Source organism: Octopus bimaculoides, chromosome 18, assembly GCF_046866305.1.
Source record: "Octopus bimaculoides isolate indiv1 chromosome 18, ASM4686630v1, whole genome shotgun sequence".
In the NCBI taxonomy this organism is placed as follows: domain Eukaryota; kingdom Metazoa; phylum Mollusca; class Cephalopoda; order Octopoda; family Octopodidae; genus Octopus; species Octopus bimaculoides.
Genome location: NC_142945.1, coordinates 12,067,323 through 12,084,822, shown reverse-complemented (window position 1 = coordinate 12,084,822; position 17,500 = coordinate 12,067,323). Strand labels below are relative to the sequence as shown.

Here is a 17,500-nt window from a genome sequence, read left to right as displayed (position 1 = left end):
ATACATATATATATATAAAATATACATATATATACACATACATACATATATATATATATATATATATATATATATATAAAATATACATATATAGACATATATACACATATATATATATATATGCATAATATACATATATATATACATAATATACATATATATACATATATATGTATATAATATGCATATATATACATATATACATACACACACATACATATATATAAACATATATATATTCATACACACAAATATATATACATATACACATATATGTATACATATACATACTTATATATACATATATTTGTATGTATATATATATGTATATATATATATATATATATATATATATATGCTCCAGCATGACCACAGCCACTTGACTGAAATCCATAAATAAATTTAAAATATATATATATATATACATACATACATACATACATACGTACACACGCACACACCACAAACACTTCCAAATACATGCACACATGTATACATGTATATGCTCTGCTAGATATGACTATCTCCTGGAAAACACAGCTTTAGTATCAGCTCCATAAGCTGTGCTCACCAACCATAACTAAATATACCTTGAGTCAGATAAAACAGCAAGATCAAGTGCAACAAATTTAAAATAACGAAAAAAAACAAAAAAAAAACAAGTAAAACAAACAAAAAACTCATAGGATATATATAGTCATCAGTTATTTCATTTAATTTAATGCCAACGATGTTCGTAAGACATATCTGCAGGAAAACTCATCTTAACTTGAGTCATATCATATGGTTCTTAATTTTAAAGTCATATGAGCTGTGCACAACAGCCATGCATAAGTTGAGTTAGATAGAAGATGCACTTACCAACTAAGAGATTATTGAAAGCTTCACCAACATTCGTTGCATCTAGAGCTGATGTTTCAATGAAGGAAAAATTGTGTTTTTCTAAAGAATTAGATAAGAAGAAGGAAAAATAATATTCAAAAAAATATTTCAGATTAAAGGAAGTTAGGTGACATTACAACTACTCATACGGCTATACAGAAGAAGTGTATTACTAATATTACTAATATACTAATATTACTAATATACTACCAATGTAATATAATATATATGTGTAACATAAAATATACTACTTACTACTACTAGTAGTAACAATGATAATAATAATCCTTTTGTTATTAGCCACAAGGGCTGACAAAAATAAGGTTGAACATTACAAAACATGTAAGACAAAGTGGGGTTACATTAAGTGCTTTGTACTGCCATAAGCATGAAACTTAGTGTAGTTCATTTTTAAATCCTGTCTACTTCAAAAGATAGTTATCTTTTACTGGATGGAGTACTTTGTCGATCCCATCAATTAACTAAGCATTGGCTGTATGATAAGAAGTTTACTTCCCAACTAAATGGTTCCAGGTTCAGTCCTACTGTGTGGCACCTTGAGCAAGTGTCTTCTTCTATAGCTTTGGGCTGACCAAAGCATTGCGAATGAATTTGGTAGTTGGAAATTGAAAGAAATTGAAAATTGGTGTTTGGAATATAAAAATTTTTATGAAAGGCTTTAATTTAAATCATAGTGGTATTAAAGATTAACAGATACCTAGAATGTCTGTAGTATTTCCTCAATAACTAACGTCTGTAATAATCATTGTAAATGTTTTCCTCCACCTCTTGAAGATTTGAGATATTTTTCAGAGACTGTCTTCTTTCATTTATATGTATTGCATTGCAATGAGATACAAATGTTGCTTTCTAGTAATGGAAGAGTAACCAGTGAGAGATAGTCAAAGAAAATAAAAGACATTAAGGAACTGCTATTCCTCACAGTGGCAAATTGACAGTCATTAGGGTGCTGGAATGCTAAAAACAACACAGCAACAGCAGCAACAACATCAGTAACCAAATACAGTGATATGGGCTGACCAAATACAGTCAGGGCTGGAGGAGTTGATAGGATGTTAAACTTCTGATCCACAAGTCACTGATTCATATTATGTCATGAGTCAGACGCATATTTCCATTCTACTTAACATTACAGGTTCAGTCTACTGTAACCAGAAGTGAGATGTGAGTCAGCATATTAATGATATCCAGAAAGAGTTCAAGAACCAAAAAACTGACACACCTCAACCACTGTTGAACCATCATTAATTCTTTAGCATTTAAACTGGCCATATCCGTCCCAAATATTCTACCTGTTTAATGTTCAGACCAGACAGATCCAGCCTTGTGAGTGGGTTTGGTGGACAGAAACTGAAAGAAGCCCATTGTATATCTGGTATTGTTGTGTTTATGTCCCTGTAATTTAGCAGTTTGGAAAAAGAGACCAATGGAATAAGAACCAGGATTAAAAAAGAAATAAGAGTCGGGGTCAATTCATTCAACTAAAAATTCTTCAAGGCAACTCTACAATGTCATTCTAAGACTAAAACAATTACTTCATCAAAATCTTGAAGGTACAACATAATACATGATTACTGTTGTATATTTTAGAGATGAGGAATTCTGTACATTATTTACATTGGATGGATATGTGTCCTCATCTTCTTTGTTGTCACCGCAACGTTTCGGCTGATTTACTCTCCAACCTTCATCAGGTGTCCTGGTAGAAGGACACCTGATGAGGGCTGGAGAGTAAATCAGCCGAAACGTGGTAGCAACAAACAAGATGAGGACACATATCTGTCCAATGTAAATAATGTAAATAAAATACATGATTAATTCAAAACATTGGGAATAGGTAAACATTACATTTGACAGAGTAATCTAAATGCTAAAGGTTTCTTTCAGTTTCTATCTACCTAATCCACTTACAGGGCTAAAGTAGAAAACACTAACCCAAGGGTGTCATGCAGCGGGACCGAACTCAAAACAACGTGGTCGAAAATCAAGCTTCTTATCTCACAGCCACAAAATTAAAAAAAAAAGAAAAGAAATATGGTTCCTATTCAAAGAAATTGAGATTTTTCATCAACTAAACCCAGGAGAACTTGGACAGAGCAACCAAATATAAAATGCCCTAAATTTACCAGCTAACAATCGGCCCTCATCAAGCGTTACGGCTCGTAGATGATGCAAGTCAGTCTTGTTCCCAACCACCATTAAACACACATCTTGGTCAGCATGTTCGTGTAGTTCTCCAAGCCATTTTTCCAAGTTGCTAAATGATGCTGGTTTTGTGATATCATACACCACAAGTGCTCCAACAGCTCCACGATAGTATCTGAAACAAAGACAAAAATACATTTATACATATATGTATATCGTTGGCTGCGTCTTGTGTTTCCGAGCTTGCAATCCAGTTCATTTTCCTGGGTGTTTGAACCACAGATGGCTCCACAATCCAACGGTTGCATGAAACATACAGGGACATTGTGGACAAGGGATAGAAGGGGTTGGTTTGGGAAGGAGAAGGCGATGCTTTCTCTCCCGTCCCTTGAGTTCGGCTCTTGCGACTCGGGCTTTCTCAAAGTTCGCTGAACCCATTTTGATGGTGTGTCTCCAGAGGGGTCTGTTTGCTGAGATATCCTCCCAGTGTGCGGGGGGGGGGGGGTCGATGTTGGTGCTTTTCAAGGTTGATTTGAGTTAGTCCTTTTATACATATATATATATGTATAATATAATTAAGATTCAGTTGAATTAGGTACTTAAATTGAGGCACCAAACCAGTTCAGTATAGTCTGGGGCAGCTCAAAGTTAGGTGTACAAAATGCAAGTTGCTGAGACCCCCTTCGGTCATGACTGACCATGCGATTGCACTTAGAAAGTTCCCCTCCCAAGCACAAGTCTGGGCAAGGTTGTTTATGGAAAGCCAGCAGTCGCCCATGCATACCAGCCTCCCCTCTCCACGCCACCATTGCTATCCAAGGGAAAGGGGCCGATACAGCTTGGCACCTGTGACGTCGTAAGTCATTTCTACAGCTGAGTTAAGTGGAGCAACGTGAAATAAAGTGTCTTGCTCAAAAACACAATACGCAGCTTGGTCCGGGATTCGAGCTCACAACCTCACAATTGTAAGTTCGATGCTCTAACCACTGAGCCATGTGCCTTCACTACAAAATGCAAGTAAGTAACAAGGATATCCAGGTATCAATGTATTACGGCCATTTGTATTACGGCCATTTCAAGTTAATCCAAAAAAAAAAAAAATTGAAGAAAAAACAAGAAAAAAACAATGCGAGGACGTGGTACATGCAAAGTATTAGCAGATGCTCAGGGAAGGAAAGAAAGGTGGTTTTATGTTTTGAGCAAAGCTCTTCTTCAGAAACAGGAGACAGAGGAAAGTCTAAGAGAAAAGGAAGACGGAGGAAAAAAAATCGCCAGCGATCCACAGGTGGTTATATTTAAGTTGAAGTTAACATTTCAATAATTCTGAAATCAAAAATCTTATTGCAAGAAAAATCCAATTAAACCCATCTATCCACCTGGTATTCCTAGGAAGGTTATGGAGGTAGAGTCAAAAGACATCAAATACTCACACACTTGTAATTGCACGGTACCGCTCCTGACCTGCCGTATCCCATATTTGAACTCGCACCACTTTCCCTTTGATGTTCACGTTTCTGCAGGAAGAAAAATTATACATAACTTATGTCATTATCAGCAGCAACATTGTTGTCCATTTCCCATGTTGACATGAGTCAAATGCTTTGACAGGTGCTGGCAAGCCAGTGGACTGCACCTACCTCTACTAACTGATATACACTCATGCATATATATACATATATATATATATATATATATATATATATATATATATATATAGCAATAAGAAAATGGAGGGGAATATGTGGTATTCATCAACTTGCAGACATTGTATTATGTCAATTTACCTGTTTATTTTTTAACTAAGAGGACGTATGTACAGGAATGCTTATGTATATATATGTGTATGTATGTATGTATGTATGTATGTATGTGTGGTTGGGTATATATATGTGTCCTCCTCATGTATAATAACAATAATAATTGACTCATTGGTGTACATGTATAGACATTTATGTATGTACATTTAAATGTACATATATGTATTCATGTATTTATGTTTATTTATGTATATCTATAGATGTTAAAGTATGCATATATATGTGAGTTTTTATGATTTTCTATACGTTTATATTTGGATATTGTAAATTAACTTCATGAACTTTATAAAATCTCTGAAGAGGCCTAGAGAATCATACATGTACCTCTATTTCATCCATTTCATCTATCAATTACTTCAGCCTACTGGAGTCACAGAGATAGAATGAGGCATGTCACCTCTAGACTGAAATAGCTGTAAGACATTGTCCCATCTTCTGTCACTAGATGTCCTTTTTAATTACTGATATGACATAATATGTCACATGTGTTTGTATATTGTTTTTATTGCCCTCTTAGTTAAAAAATAAACACCATCTATACAAAGTATTGTGATGTGTTGAACAGCACAAAATTATTATTCTTTTCTGCTCTAGGCACAAGGTCCAAAATTTTTGGGGAGGGGGCCAGTCAATTAGATCGACCTCAGTACGCAACTGGTACTTAATTTATTGACCCCAAAAGGATGAAAGGCAAAGTCAACCTTGGAGGAATTTGAACTCAGAACATAAAGACAGACAAAATATTGCTAATCATTTTGCCTGGCATGCTAACATTTCTGCCAGCTCACCACCTTTTAGCACAATATTATTATTATTATTATTAAACTTTATCTTACTGCATTGTACCAAACAGTAATGTATATAATTATATTATACTGCACTGAAGATAGAAACAGAAAACCAGGTTAACAGATCAATCAATAGATAAACACTGATCTATTAACGACTCAGTTTAGAAATAAAGACAGGCAAGCTAGACATGCTGTTTGCTATTCAAGTAGCCAAGTGTCATAGGGTTCTATATATCGACATCATCATCATCGTTGTCATCGTTTTACCATCCGCTTTTCTCTGTCTGTATGGGTTCCAGGGAATCAGTTGAGGTAGGTTTTCAATGGTCAGATGTACCTCCAGTCGCCAACTCTCATGTATTTCCAAGCAAGGTCATATATCTCTCTTTGCCTAGATATGTTGTCACTCAAGACTGGAAATGAACGACACTGCTTGTATGTAGGTGATGTTTGCTTACAACTATCACTTGATGTCAAGAAAAGGTGATGCAAACACATATACACATATAGATATACATTCTACACTCTCTGAGTGGTTGGCGTTAGGAAGGGCATCCAGCTGTAGAAACTCTGCCAAATCAGACTGGAGCCTGGTGTTGCCATCCGGTTTCACCAGTCCTCAGTCAAATCGTCCAACCCATGCTAGCATGGAAAGCGGACGTTAAACGATGATGATGATGATGATGATACATACATATTTGCTTATATATATATATATATTTGTTTTGCAAGATTTTTTATGTGAAATCGTGCGTTGAAACAGATGTTGTTGTACTTGGGGATGGTCATATTGCCAGTTTAGCCAATAAAAACACACGCACTGTATATTTGGTGTTAATTTGCTTCAGCTTTATATTACATTAATCTTAATCTTATTTCGGCCAGAGTTCTTTCGTCACACTTCTGTGACCTCAATAATAATATGAACAAAGTATAATACAATACATAGATAAACAAATGGAATTAAATACTACATACGTTAACAAAATTTAATTAAACACAAAAAAACAAAAAAAAACACACACACATGAACAAATACATAAATAAAAACAAATACAAACGAACACGTATTAACAGAGTATATAGGTGATACAGACACTCCCCATACACACATGCACTTACAAAAGACAGACACATTGAAAGACACGCATGCGTAGACACATACAATAGGAATACAAAATACAAAATGACTGATATTTAGCAAGGTGAGACACGCATAAGAAGGAAGGAAACAAAGGACCACTGATGAAGTCACAGAAGTGTGACGAAAGAACTCTGGCCGAAATAAGATTAAGATTAATGTAATATAAAGCTGAAGCAAATTAACACCAAATATACAGTGCGTGTGTTTTTATTGGCTAAACTGGCAATATGACCATCCCCAAGTACAACAACATATATATATATATATATATATATATATATATATATATATATATATATATATATATATATATATATATATATATATGCATGTGTGTGTTATTTCTTTACTACCCACAAGGGGCTACACACAGAGGGGACAAACAAGGGCAGACAAAGGGATTAAGTTGATTATATCGACTCCAGTGCGTAACTGGTACTTATTTAATTGACCCCGAAAGGATGAAAGGCAAAGTTGACCTCGGCGGAATTTGAACTCAGAACGTCGCTGCAGACGAAATACCGCTAAGCATTTCGCCAGGCGTGCTAACGTTTCTGCCAGCTCACCGCCTTGTGTGTGTGTGTATACATGCATATGTGTGCACACACACACACAGAGGTATGATTAAATGGGCTCAAAGCGTGACAATTAAACTATATAGGTTTCAAGCTCTAATGCTAATCACAGCACACACCCACCTTTAGCATGTACACACCATGTCTGCATTCAGGGTGAGCTATGACTTAATACAAAGAGTACAGCAATAATAAGAGAAAAGAACATGGGCATTGATTTATATATATATATATATATATAAAGATACAGATAAGGAAATAATTTTATTCTCAAACGCAGAATAATGCTAATAATATAGCATGAACAGGATAAACTATCCACATTTTGCAGAAAGCCATGAGACTTGAACTCACATCATTTATGCACATAGTTTACATGCTTATACCAAGGTGCATCTGAGAGTTAACACATGTGCATTGAATGCATTAAAGGATTGTTGACAGTCCAACATCCAAAACTTGACCTGCAATGGACTGACTACATAACCTGCCTCTCCAGCAGTGGACCCTACCTGATAGTACATATGATAAGACAACACTCACCTGGTTGCAAATTCAACACCGATCGTGCTTTTACTTTCTGAACTGAAGTCATTTCGTGTAAACCTATAAAGTAGGTTAGTCTTTCCGACTCCTGAGTCGCCAACAAGAACAACTGCAAGAATAACAAAACAAACAGTTTATTAAATTTTTATTGCAGAGAATCAAAGTTTTATTATTTTACTGATTAAGGCACAGTCATGGCTGTGCGGTAAGAAGCTTGCTTCCTACCAAATCCACTCACAAGGCTTTGGTTGGCCCCGAGGCTGTAGTAGAAGACACTTGCCCAAGGTGCCAACCCAGAACCATGTGGTTGGTAAGCAAGCTACTTACCACACAGCACTCCTGCGCCTTATATATATATATATATATATATATATATATATATATATAATCCCTGATCCAAATCCTATAACCTAACTGCTAGCTTTATCTCAAAACTCAAAGACAGATTCAGGGACATTCTCAGCCTACATCTTAAGCCACATCTATCTATCTATCTATCTATCTATCTATCTCTATGGACGGACGGTAGACGTGTCGGCTCTGTAAGTTTTGCCTTTTTCATGTTTTAAAAAGTTTGTTTGTAAAATTTATTTTATATACAAAGTTGTATAACAACTTGTAGACTCTCTGGTGCAAGTTTTTTGCGACGGAAATCTGCCCTGTGTGGCACATTTCCAGGATATAAAAACCAATCTCGGCTTTCTAGCCATTTTTTTTTGAGACGATGGCGTCTTGTAGCCATGAAAATTTTTGTGAAACGAACGCTGCAGTCTGCAGTGTTTCGTTCGAAAAAGAATTTCCTAGTCTCCCTTCCTCACAGTTAAAGGAGAGAATGGAGAAAAAGAAAGACTCTGCTGCTACAGCAGTCTTGCCTGCCAACGTAACCAGTGACGACGACGACAACAACAACAACAACAACAACAACAACAACAACAACAACAACAACAGCAACAGCAGCAGCAGCAGCAGCAGCAGCAGCAACAACAACAAGGACACAAATGTCCTTGCTAACAAAACCACTGTCCTCACCACTGATACCACCACTACCACCACCACAACGAACTTTGCCGAGGCTTTGAAGCCCAGGAAAAGAATTTTGAATATATCGAAAGAGAAATTACTTGCATGCAAAAGCATGCTAAGTAAAAAGGACGTTACAGTCCATCTTCAAACGCTCGCGGACTTTAAGATAAACATCGAAAAAAAAACTATCATCTACAGAACCATTAATTTAAAGACAAAGACAGTGGAAAAATTCACCCAAGAAAATGTTGAGAGATGCTTAAAGCCGATTTGGTCTTACAAGACTTACATAACGAGAGGTTTGAAATTCGGAACGATAGAAGTAAGACTAGACAGCGAGCAGCGAGCGAAGGACCTCTCCACTAAGTCATTACAGCATGAGAACCTGCTCATGATCCCTACGTACCTTGGTCGTAGGGTTACGAAAATAAAAATTTCGAATGTGCCTCCTGAAATTGAGGAAGAATGGCTAGTATCTGCCATATGTCTAGGCATAGAGGAGGAGATAAACATACTAGAAGCATCTGCCGTTTGCAATCAAAACTGGATTGGCCAGGAATTTCAACTCCTGGTACAAATTGATCCAGCAAACTGGGAAAAAATTCCACATAGAATCCAATTAACTGAGGATTCAATTTTTCATGTTTTCGTCGAAGGCAGAAGGCCAGTTTGCGACGTTTGTAGTAGCAAAACTCACCTTCAAAAAACATGCCCAGTAGCCCAGAAGAAAAGGCAACAACAACGGCAACAATACAAAGAAAAACAACAACAACAACAACAACAACAGAAGCAACTACCAAATACCCCCAACAGAAAAACCTTACTACCAACACCACCAGCAACACAAAAAACAACAACAGAAATATCAGCAATAACCACAACAGAAAAGACAACAGAAACTGCAAAAACAGAAGAAAAAAAAGAAAATTCCAAGACTGCCTCTCCCTCCCCCATATCACATACACCACACATAAATAACAAGCAGCCAACATCAATAAAAACAGCAACACAAACATTCACAGAAACACACACAGACGCACAAAATTTGCCGTTACCTCTTTCTGACTCCTCAGATCTCCCATCATCCGATGAAGAGAGTGGGGAGGAGTGGAAAATAGCTACGAAAGGAAAGAGGAAGCGCAGTAAGAAGAAAACAAAACAAAATGCAAACACAAACAAAGCAGGGAGATTCACATCTCCCGAAAATACTACTAACACCAATAGTAATATAAAAAAAACAATGCTAACAGCAATAGACAGTACAAACACAGAGTTGATGAATTACATCAACTCTAAAACAAACATCACAAATAACGATATCAAAACCAACTACCACCCACGTACAACACCGCCAAAACACATTAAAATTATTCATGTAACACCAGCATTACACAACACAATAAAATCCCTCTACCCCAACTCGGTAGGGGGATTCCAGAAATATTTGTGCAAGAAATTGTACAATAGCCTCCTTGGTGAAAAATCCAAGGAGGAAACAAAACTTTCTAACGGTAAGTAACTTTCTGTTCTTTTGTTTTGTGCTTTAAAGCACACGTATAAATAGAATCATGGTGAAGATTGGTTGTGTGAATGTGCGTGGCTTAGGGTCCCCTTGGAAACAAGGGTACCTCTTAAATGACATCAAGTCACACAATTTGGATATCATAGCCATTAGTGAGACCAGACTCCATGAACCGCGGGCCCTAAAGTCCATGTTTGGCGGACAGTTTAACATTTATTTTTCTCCCTGTCTGCCGAGGATGGGCGGTAGTGGCACGGCGGTTCTTTTTCGCAAGAGTCTAGATCTCCAAGTAAAGACGATATTTACGGACCCGGAGGGTAGACTGGTTGTCCTAGATGTGGACGGCAGCGATGGAGGCGCTTTTCGGTTGCTGGCAGTTTATGTGCCTCCTTTAACAGGTCGGTCAGACTTTTTTCGACGTCTAGAAGTATTCCTGGGAACGTCTCGTCCCTTACTTTTAGTAGGGGATTGGAATGCTACCTTGGACACACATCTAGACTACGTGGGGAGTGACAAAACTAGAAGGGGATGCAAAGGCCTCATAGACCTGCTCAGACGCTTCCAGTTGTCTGACAGGTACCGACTCGACCACCCAAATGTGCCAACGTGGACTTGGAGCAACCGCATTGGGTCGTCGAGATCGCATCTAGATAGGATAGTGTGTAGGACAAGAGATAGAGATAGTTTAGGATGTCCACAGTTCCACATAGTCAGCTACACGGATCACAAACTTGTGACGTGTACGCTAGACTTAGATAAGGCACATAGGCAGGGTCCCGGTTACTGGAAACTAAACGCGTCTTTCCCGTCGAGACAGGTTTTCAGAGACCGGATTAGCACGTTAGTAAAGAGGGCTTTGACGGGAGCCATCGTCAACAACAAATGGTGGTTTGCCCTCAAGAGAGCAGTAAGGGCGGAAGCAATAAGGTATAGCAGGGCACTAGCTGTAGAGAGGAACAGAGAAGAGGGGGAGCTAGTGATAAAGTTAGAAGAGGCATTGCGAAGTGGCATCGCATCCGACGTTTTAGCGGCGAAGTTGGCCCTCGACCAACACTTCAATGCTAAACACGAAGGGTGTGCTGTCAGGGCAAGGATGCGTGCTCTGGGGAATGAAGGTGTTGGAGCCGCACGAGAGGCCCGGGTGGCGGAGGCGCAGCGGGGTAACAGAGCCACCATCCGGTCTCTGGTAGACGAACAGGGGCGCGAATTGCTCGAGCCGAGCAAGATGTGCGAGGCGTTTCAGCGGCATTTTGCCCGACTGTTCGGGAGGAGTGGCGAGCGAGAAGGCAGGGTGGACTTTAGTGCCTACCTGCACAGCTTGCCACGACTCTCGGCAAGAGAGGCGGAGTGCTGCGAAGGGGTCATCACGGCGGAGGAGGTGAGGGACGCGATGGCGGGTTGCTCGACGGACAAATCTCCGGGTTTGGATGGTCTGCCCTACGAGCTTTACAACTGTATGCCAGACTTGTTTGGAGAAGTCTTGGCGGTCGTGTACTGCAACTGGCAGCAGAACGGGAGCATTCCCGGTTTTGTGAGCCGAGGAGCGGTAACGCTGCTGAAGAAAGATCCAAACAAGGGGGACGCCATAGATAACTTTAGGCCCATCACTCTGCTCAATGCAGACATGAAAATTTTGGCCAAGGTGTTAGCCAAGCGGTTGGCGCTTGTCATCGAGAAACTGGTCGGCACGGAGCAGACGTGCGCCGTGCCGGGCCGGAGGATCCATGACAACCTCCATCTGATGCGCTACATCATAGAGAGGGTAGTTAAGGAACCTGGCATGGGTGGGGCCCTGATCAATTTGGATCAATCCAAAGCTTTCGATAGGGTAGACCATCGATACTTGGAGGCCGTCCTCGAAGCGGCCGGCTTCGGTCCCGTTTTCCGCGGCTGGATGGCTGCCTTGTACACAAGCATCCGTTCGGTTGTTCGTGTCAATGGACGTCTATCGGGACCCTTCGACATTGCACGTTCGGTTCGTCAGGGATGCCCCCTGTCGCCGCTCCTGTACGTATTGACTCTCGAGCCACTACTGCGGAAGCTGGCGACGCTGAGGGGCATCCCGCGAGAACTGGGGTGCGGGACGAGCGTGTCGGCATACGCGGACGACGTCACCGTCATAGCGTCTAGCCACGAGCACATTGAGCTTGTCGGCGAGACGCTGAAAGACTACGAAGCGGTGACGGGAGCGAAAATCAACCGGGATAAGTCGGTGGGTTTGCTGCTCGGCACCTGGAGAAGCAAGCCCATACCGTCCGGCAGCGCCTCAGTAGTGGGACGCTGGACGGACGGTCCGGTCAAGTTGCTCGGAGTCTGGTTCGGTCCGGACCTGCAAACGGAGAAGAACTGGGACGAGATAATGAGTAGGGTGGCCACTCTCTGCCGGCAATGGTCCGAGAGGAAGCTGTCCCTAAAAGGTCGGGCGGAGGTGGCGAACGCGTACATCGCGTCCGTCATCGAATACCGCCTGACCGTCGTGCCTTGTCCCGATCGCGCCATCACCGAAATGGAGCGCATCCTCTTCCGCTTTTTGTGGAAAGGAAGCGTTCCGATGGTGAGGCGATCCGTTTGTTGCCAACACCCGCTGAAAGGAGGGCTGGGCATGCCGTGGTTGATGATGCGCAGACATGCGCTGAGACTGCGACATCTCCGGCTCTACGTAGACGACGGTGAGCAGGTGTGGTCGCCGTTTGTGCGACGCGCTTTCCCGCAGCTCGTCTCCATGACCGAGCTGCAGTCGTGGATCAAAAAGAGGCCGAGGATTAGAGACAAATACTTTCCTCTCTGGTCAATCTCTCATCAACTTTTTCAAGTATCACTTGAAAAGGAAGGTGAGAGTAGAGAGGCAAGTGTTGTCTAGCAAATGTTTCGCAAAAAGATGGATACATGTAGCAAGAATGGCACGTATAAATGACGAAACCACCTTGACCATGATTCTATAAAACGTTTTAAAATTTTGTAAACAGATAGTTACTCACGTTTCTTGCTTAAATAAAAGAAATTTTATTTAACAAAGTGTGACGCTAAAGACCGAGGTTACCGTGGTCTTTTCGTAGGTTTTTCTTTCCACGGATAACCTCCCCATTTATTGGGAATTTTTTGTATTATTTCGTATTTTTTGTAAATACCCCAAACGTTTTGCGATGTTTTTTTTTTCATCGTTGTCCCCACTTTTTTTTTTTTTTTTTTTTTTTCTTTCTGCTTTGTTTTCGACCCCCTCGAAAAGAAAAACTCTACATTTGTATTTTGTCCCCTCTGTGTTGAGCCCTGTGTGGCTAATAAAGAAACCTATCTATCTATCTATCTTTCTGTCTGCCTGCCTATTTACCTGTCTATCTATCTATCTATCTATCTATCTATCTATCTATCTATCTATCTGTCTATCTATGTCCTAAGTCCCATCAACAAATAATCAGTTCTACCACAGATCATATCTAATCCCACCCAACTGCTAGCTTTATCTCAACCCCCCCCCAACCCCCCCTCAATAACAGATCCAATTCAGGGAATTTCTCAAGAATAGTTACAACTTGACCTACATCTATATTATAATAAACAATAAATATAACAGTGAAATCTCTGACAACTAACTCTCTCTATATGTCACCAAAACAGAGACGGCATGTTTTAAGTCTTAGATTTTAGAAAACCCCCCCCAAAAAACCTGCTTAACAGGCTGAGTATTTGCTAAAATATGTGAACAGCAATTGATTAGTTTGATCTTTGATCTTATTAACCACCATTTCACAGCTCGGGGTCTACTTGAGCTTCTCCTCCTACTCCTCCCCTACCACTACAGCTGTTGCTGCTGCTGCTGCTACTACTACTACTACTACTATCACTACTACCACCACCACCACCACCACTACTACTACTACTACTACTACTACTACCACCACCACCACCACCACTACCACTACTACTACCACCACTACCACCACCATCACCACCACTACCACCACTACCACCACCACCACCACCACCACTACTACTACTACTACTACTGTGGCTGCTGCTGCTGCTATTACTGATATTACTACTTAAGATTCATATCTTGTCTTTTTTCTTGAATCTACAAACTACTTAGTGTCACAACCAATAGAATTAAATACTACATACGTTAACAAAATTTAATTAAACACAAAAAAAAACAAAAAAAACACACACACACATGAACAAATAAATAAATAAAAACAAATACAAACGAACACGTATTAACAGAGTATATAGGTGATACAGACACTCCCCATACACACATGCACTTACAAAAGACAGACACATTGAAAGACACGCATGCGTAGACACATACAATAGGAATACAAAATACAAAATGGCTGATATTTAGCAAGGTGAGACACGCATAAGAAGGAAGGAAACAAAGGACCACTGATGAGGTCACAGAAGTGTGACGAAAGAACTCTGGCCGAAATAAGATTAAGATTAATGTAATATAAAGCTGAAGCAAATTAACACCAAATATACAGTGCGTGTGTTTTTATTGGCTAAACTGGCAATATGACCATCCCCAAGTACAACAACATATATATATATATATATATATATATATATATATATATGCATGTGTGTGTTATTTCTTTACTACCCACAAGGGGCTACACACAGAGGGGACAAACAAGGGCAGACAAAGGGATTAAGTTGATTATATCGACTCCAGTGCGTAACTGGTACTTATTTAATTGACCCCGAAAGGATGAAAGGCAAAGTTGACCTCGGCGGAATTTGAACTCAGAACGTAGCTGCAGACGAAATACCGCTAAGCATTTCGCCAGGCGTGCTAACGTTTCTGCCAGCTCACCCCAACAGCTGTTCCTCTCTCTCTCTCTCTACACACACACACGCACACATTCTCTCTCTCTCTCTCTCTTCTCTACTTCTTTCCTTCCATTTTTTGTATTTTTGTCCTTGTTAAAAAAATATCCATTAAAAAAAAAAAAACATTATTTCGTCTTTGAATCCAAGGAAAATGGGTCAGAGGTGACAGCAACGTAATTGATGAGAAATTAAAGAGTGTGTATATACTTGTGTGTACATGTGCATCAATATGCATAAGTGTGTGTGTGTGTGTGTGTGTGTGTATGGCGATATATACACCTGTTTGACTAAAAGGCTTCATCTACACCTCCGACCATTAACTCTTCCTCATTGATGCAAACATACTTTTACAAAAGGAACATCAGCAGCCATTGTCTCTTTTAATATTCTAAAAATATAGGCACTTCTTCTCCTTCTCCTTCTTCCTCATCTGGATCACGCTCATCATTTTTTATGTCCCATTTTCAATGGAATGGATGTATTTTGTTGATTTTGTACAGTTGGTATGGCTTAGACGATCTGAGCAGAGCTGATGAGCTGCGGAGCTGCACCAGGTTCCAATCTGATCTGGCATGGTTTCTACAGCCATGCCAAATCAGACTGGAACCTGGAGCAACTCTCCAGTTCATCAGCTCCGGTCAATCTGTCTAACCCAAGCCAGCATGGAGAGTGGACATTAAAAGGGGCAATGACAAGTAACCAAGACCTTTGAAGATATGCCATGTATGAAAAGACCTGTCAAGCCAAATGAGATCATAGTCATAGCCAATGCCAGTGTCGTGTAACTGGCCTGTTAAAAACACCTTTCAATCATTGGGTGATATGCTGCACTTATGAAGACCTGTGAAACCATAATCGTGGCTGATGCTAGAGCTGTCTGACTGGCACCTGTGCCAGTGCATGTCAAAAGCACCATTTGAGCATTGGGTCTCATGGAGGCAGTGATGTCAAGCCAAATAAGATCATAGTTGTGGCTGATGCCAGAGGCACAGAACTGGCTTGTTGAAAGCACCCTTCAATGGCTGGGCAATATGTTGTGCTTGTGAAGACCTGTTGAACCGAGTGAAATTACAGTTGTGGCCAATGCCAGTGCTGTCTGACTGGCACCCATGCTGGTGACACTTAAAAAGGACCATTTAAGTGTTGGGCCTCATGGAGGCAGTGACAGGTGACCAAGATCTTTGGTGATATACCGTGCTTGTGTAGAGCTATCAAGCCAAGATCATAGTCGTGGCCAATGCCAGTGTCAGATCGTTGGCACCTGTTCTGGTGGAATGTAAAAAACACCCACTACACTCTTGGAGTGGTTGGCATTAGGAAGGGCATCCAGCAGTAGAAACCTTACCAAATCAGATTGGAAGCTGGTGCAGCCCCACTGACTTATCAGTTTTCAGTCAAACTGTCCAACACATGCCAGCATGGAAAGTGGATGTTAAATGATGATGATGATGATGTTGATATATATATATAAACACACACATATAACATGTATATATATATATATATCGAAACACCTAGTTTAGAATAGAGGCAGCTGATGAAGGAAAAGTTCCATAAGTGACTCGTCTGTTTTCCTATGTGTTCCTTCTGTTGTCCGTAAAAAAAGTCCGTTTTTTTGAGCTTTGTTTATGTTCCCGTTCCTTTTTTGACGTCCTGTACCTGGATATGCATCTATATATACATGTAGATGTAGGTATGTACATATATGTCTGTATATATGCATATGCTCATATATCATTTGTATTATTATTATTATACACACACACACACACACACACACACACACACACACACACATTGATAATGTTGGATTTCAAAACTCCCACCAACCTTCTAGCATAAATGCATTATATAACTACCGAGGTTTCAAAAAAACGATGTGGGCATTTAAGGAGAATAATAATAATAATAATGTTAGGCTATTATTATAACACCCACTCATTTTTTGACGATTTACTATTAAAATCAATTCCTGATCAGTTCATAGCGAGGATTTCACAGACATATAATTTCTAAATTAAAGTTATTTTTAGCTTCACAATTGCAAGATCATATCCGCCATATATGAACATGTTCAGCGAATAAATTATATGGAGAAAGAGAACAGATTATATAGAAAACTGTACGAGAGGGCGGTTGGCAAAATCAATAGAAAACTGAAGGTCAGCAATTCATATCAATGTTATTGGTGTTGTGTTGAG

General features: G+C 39.8%; 1 protein-coding gene across 1 annotated transcript in view; it reads right to left on the bottom strand.

Annotated features, from left to right (window-relative positions):
- LOC106868658 (ras-related protein Rab-11B) overlaps positions 1 to 17,500 on the bottom strand; it is a 49,335-nt gene that overhangs the window by 670 nt on the left and 31,165 nt on the right. Inside the window, exons 2-5 of the mRNA XM_089365762.1 lie at positions 7,919 to 8,030; positions 4,479 to 4,562; positions 3,030 to 3,223; positions 862 to 942 (exon numbers count right to left, since the gene is read on the bottom strand). Of these exons, the coding sequence (XP_089221888.1) occupies positions 862 to 942; positions 3,030 to 3,223; positions 4,479 to 4,562; positions 7,919 to 8,030 (471 nt within the window). The remainder of the gene's footprint in view (positions 1 to 861; positions 943 to 3,029; positions 3,224 to 4,478; positions 4,563 to 7,918; positions 8,031 to 17,500) is intronic.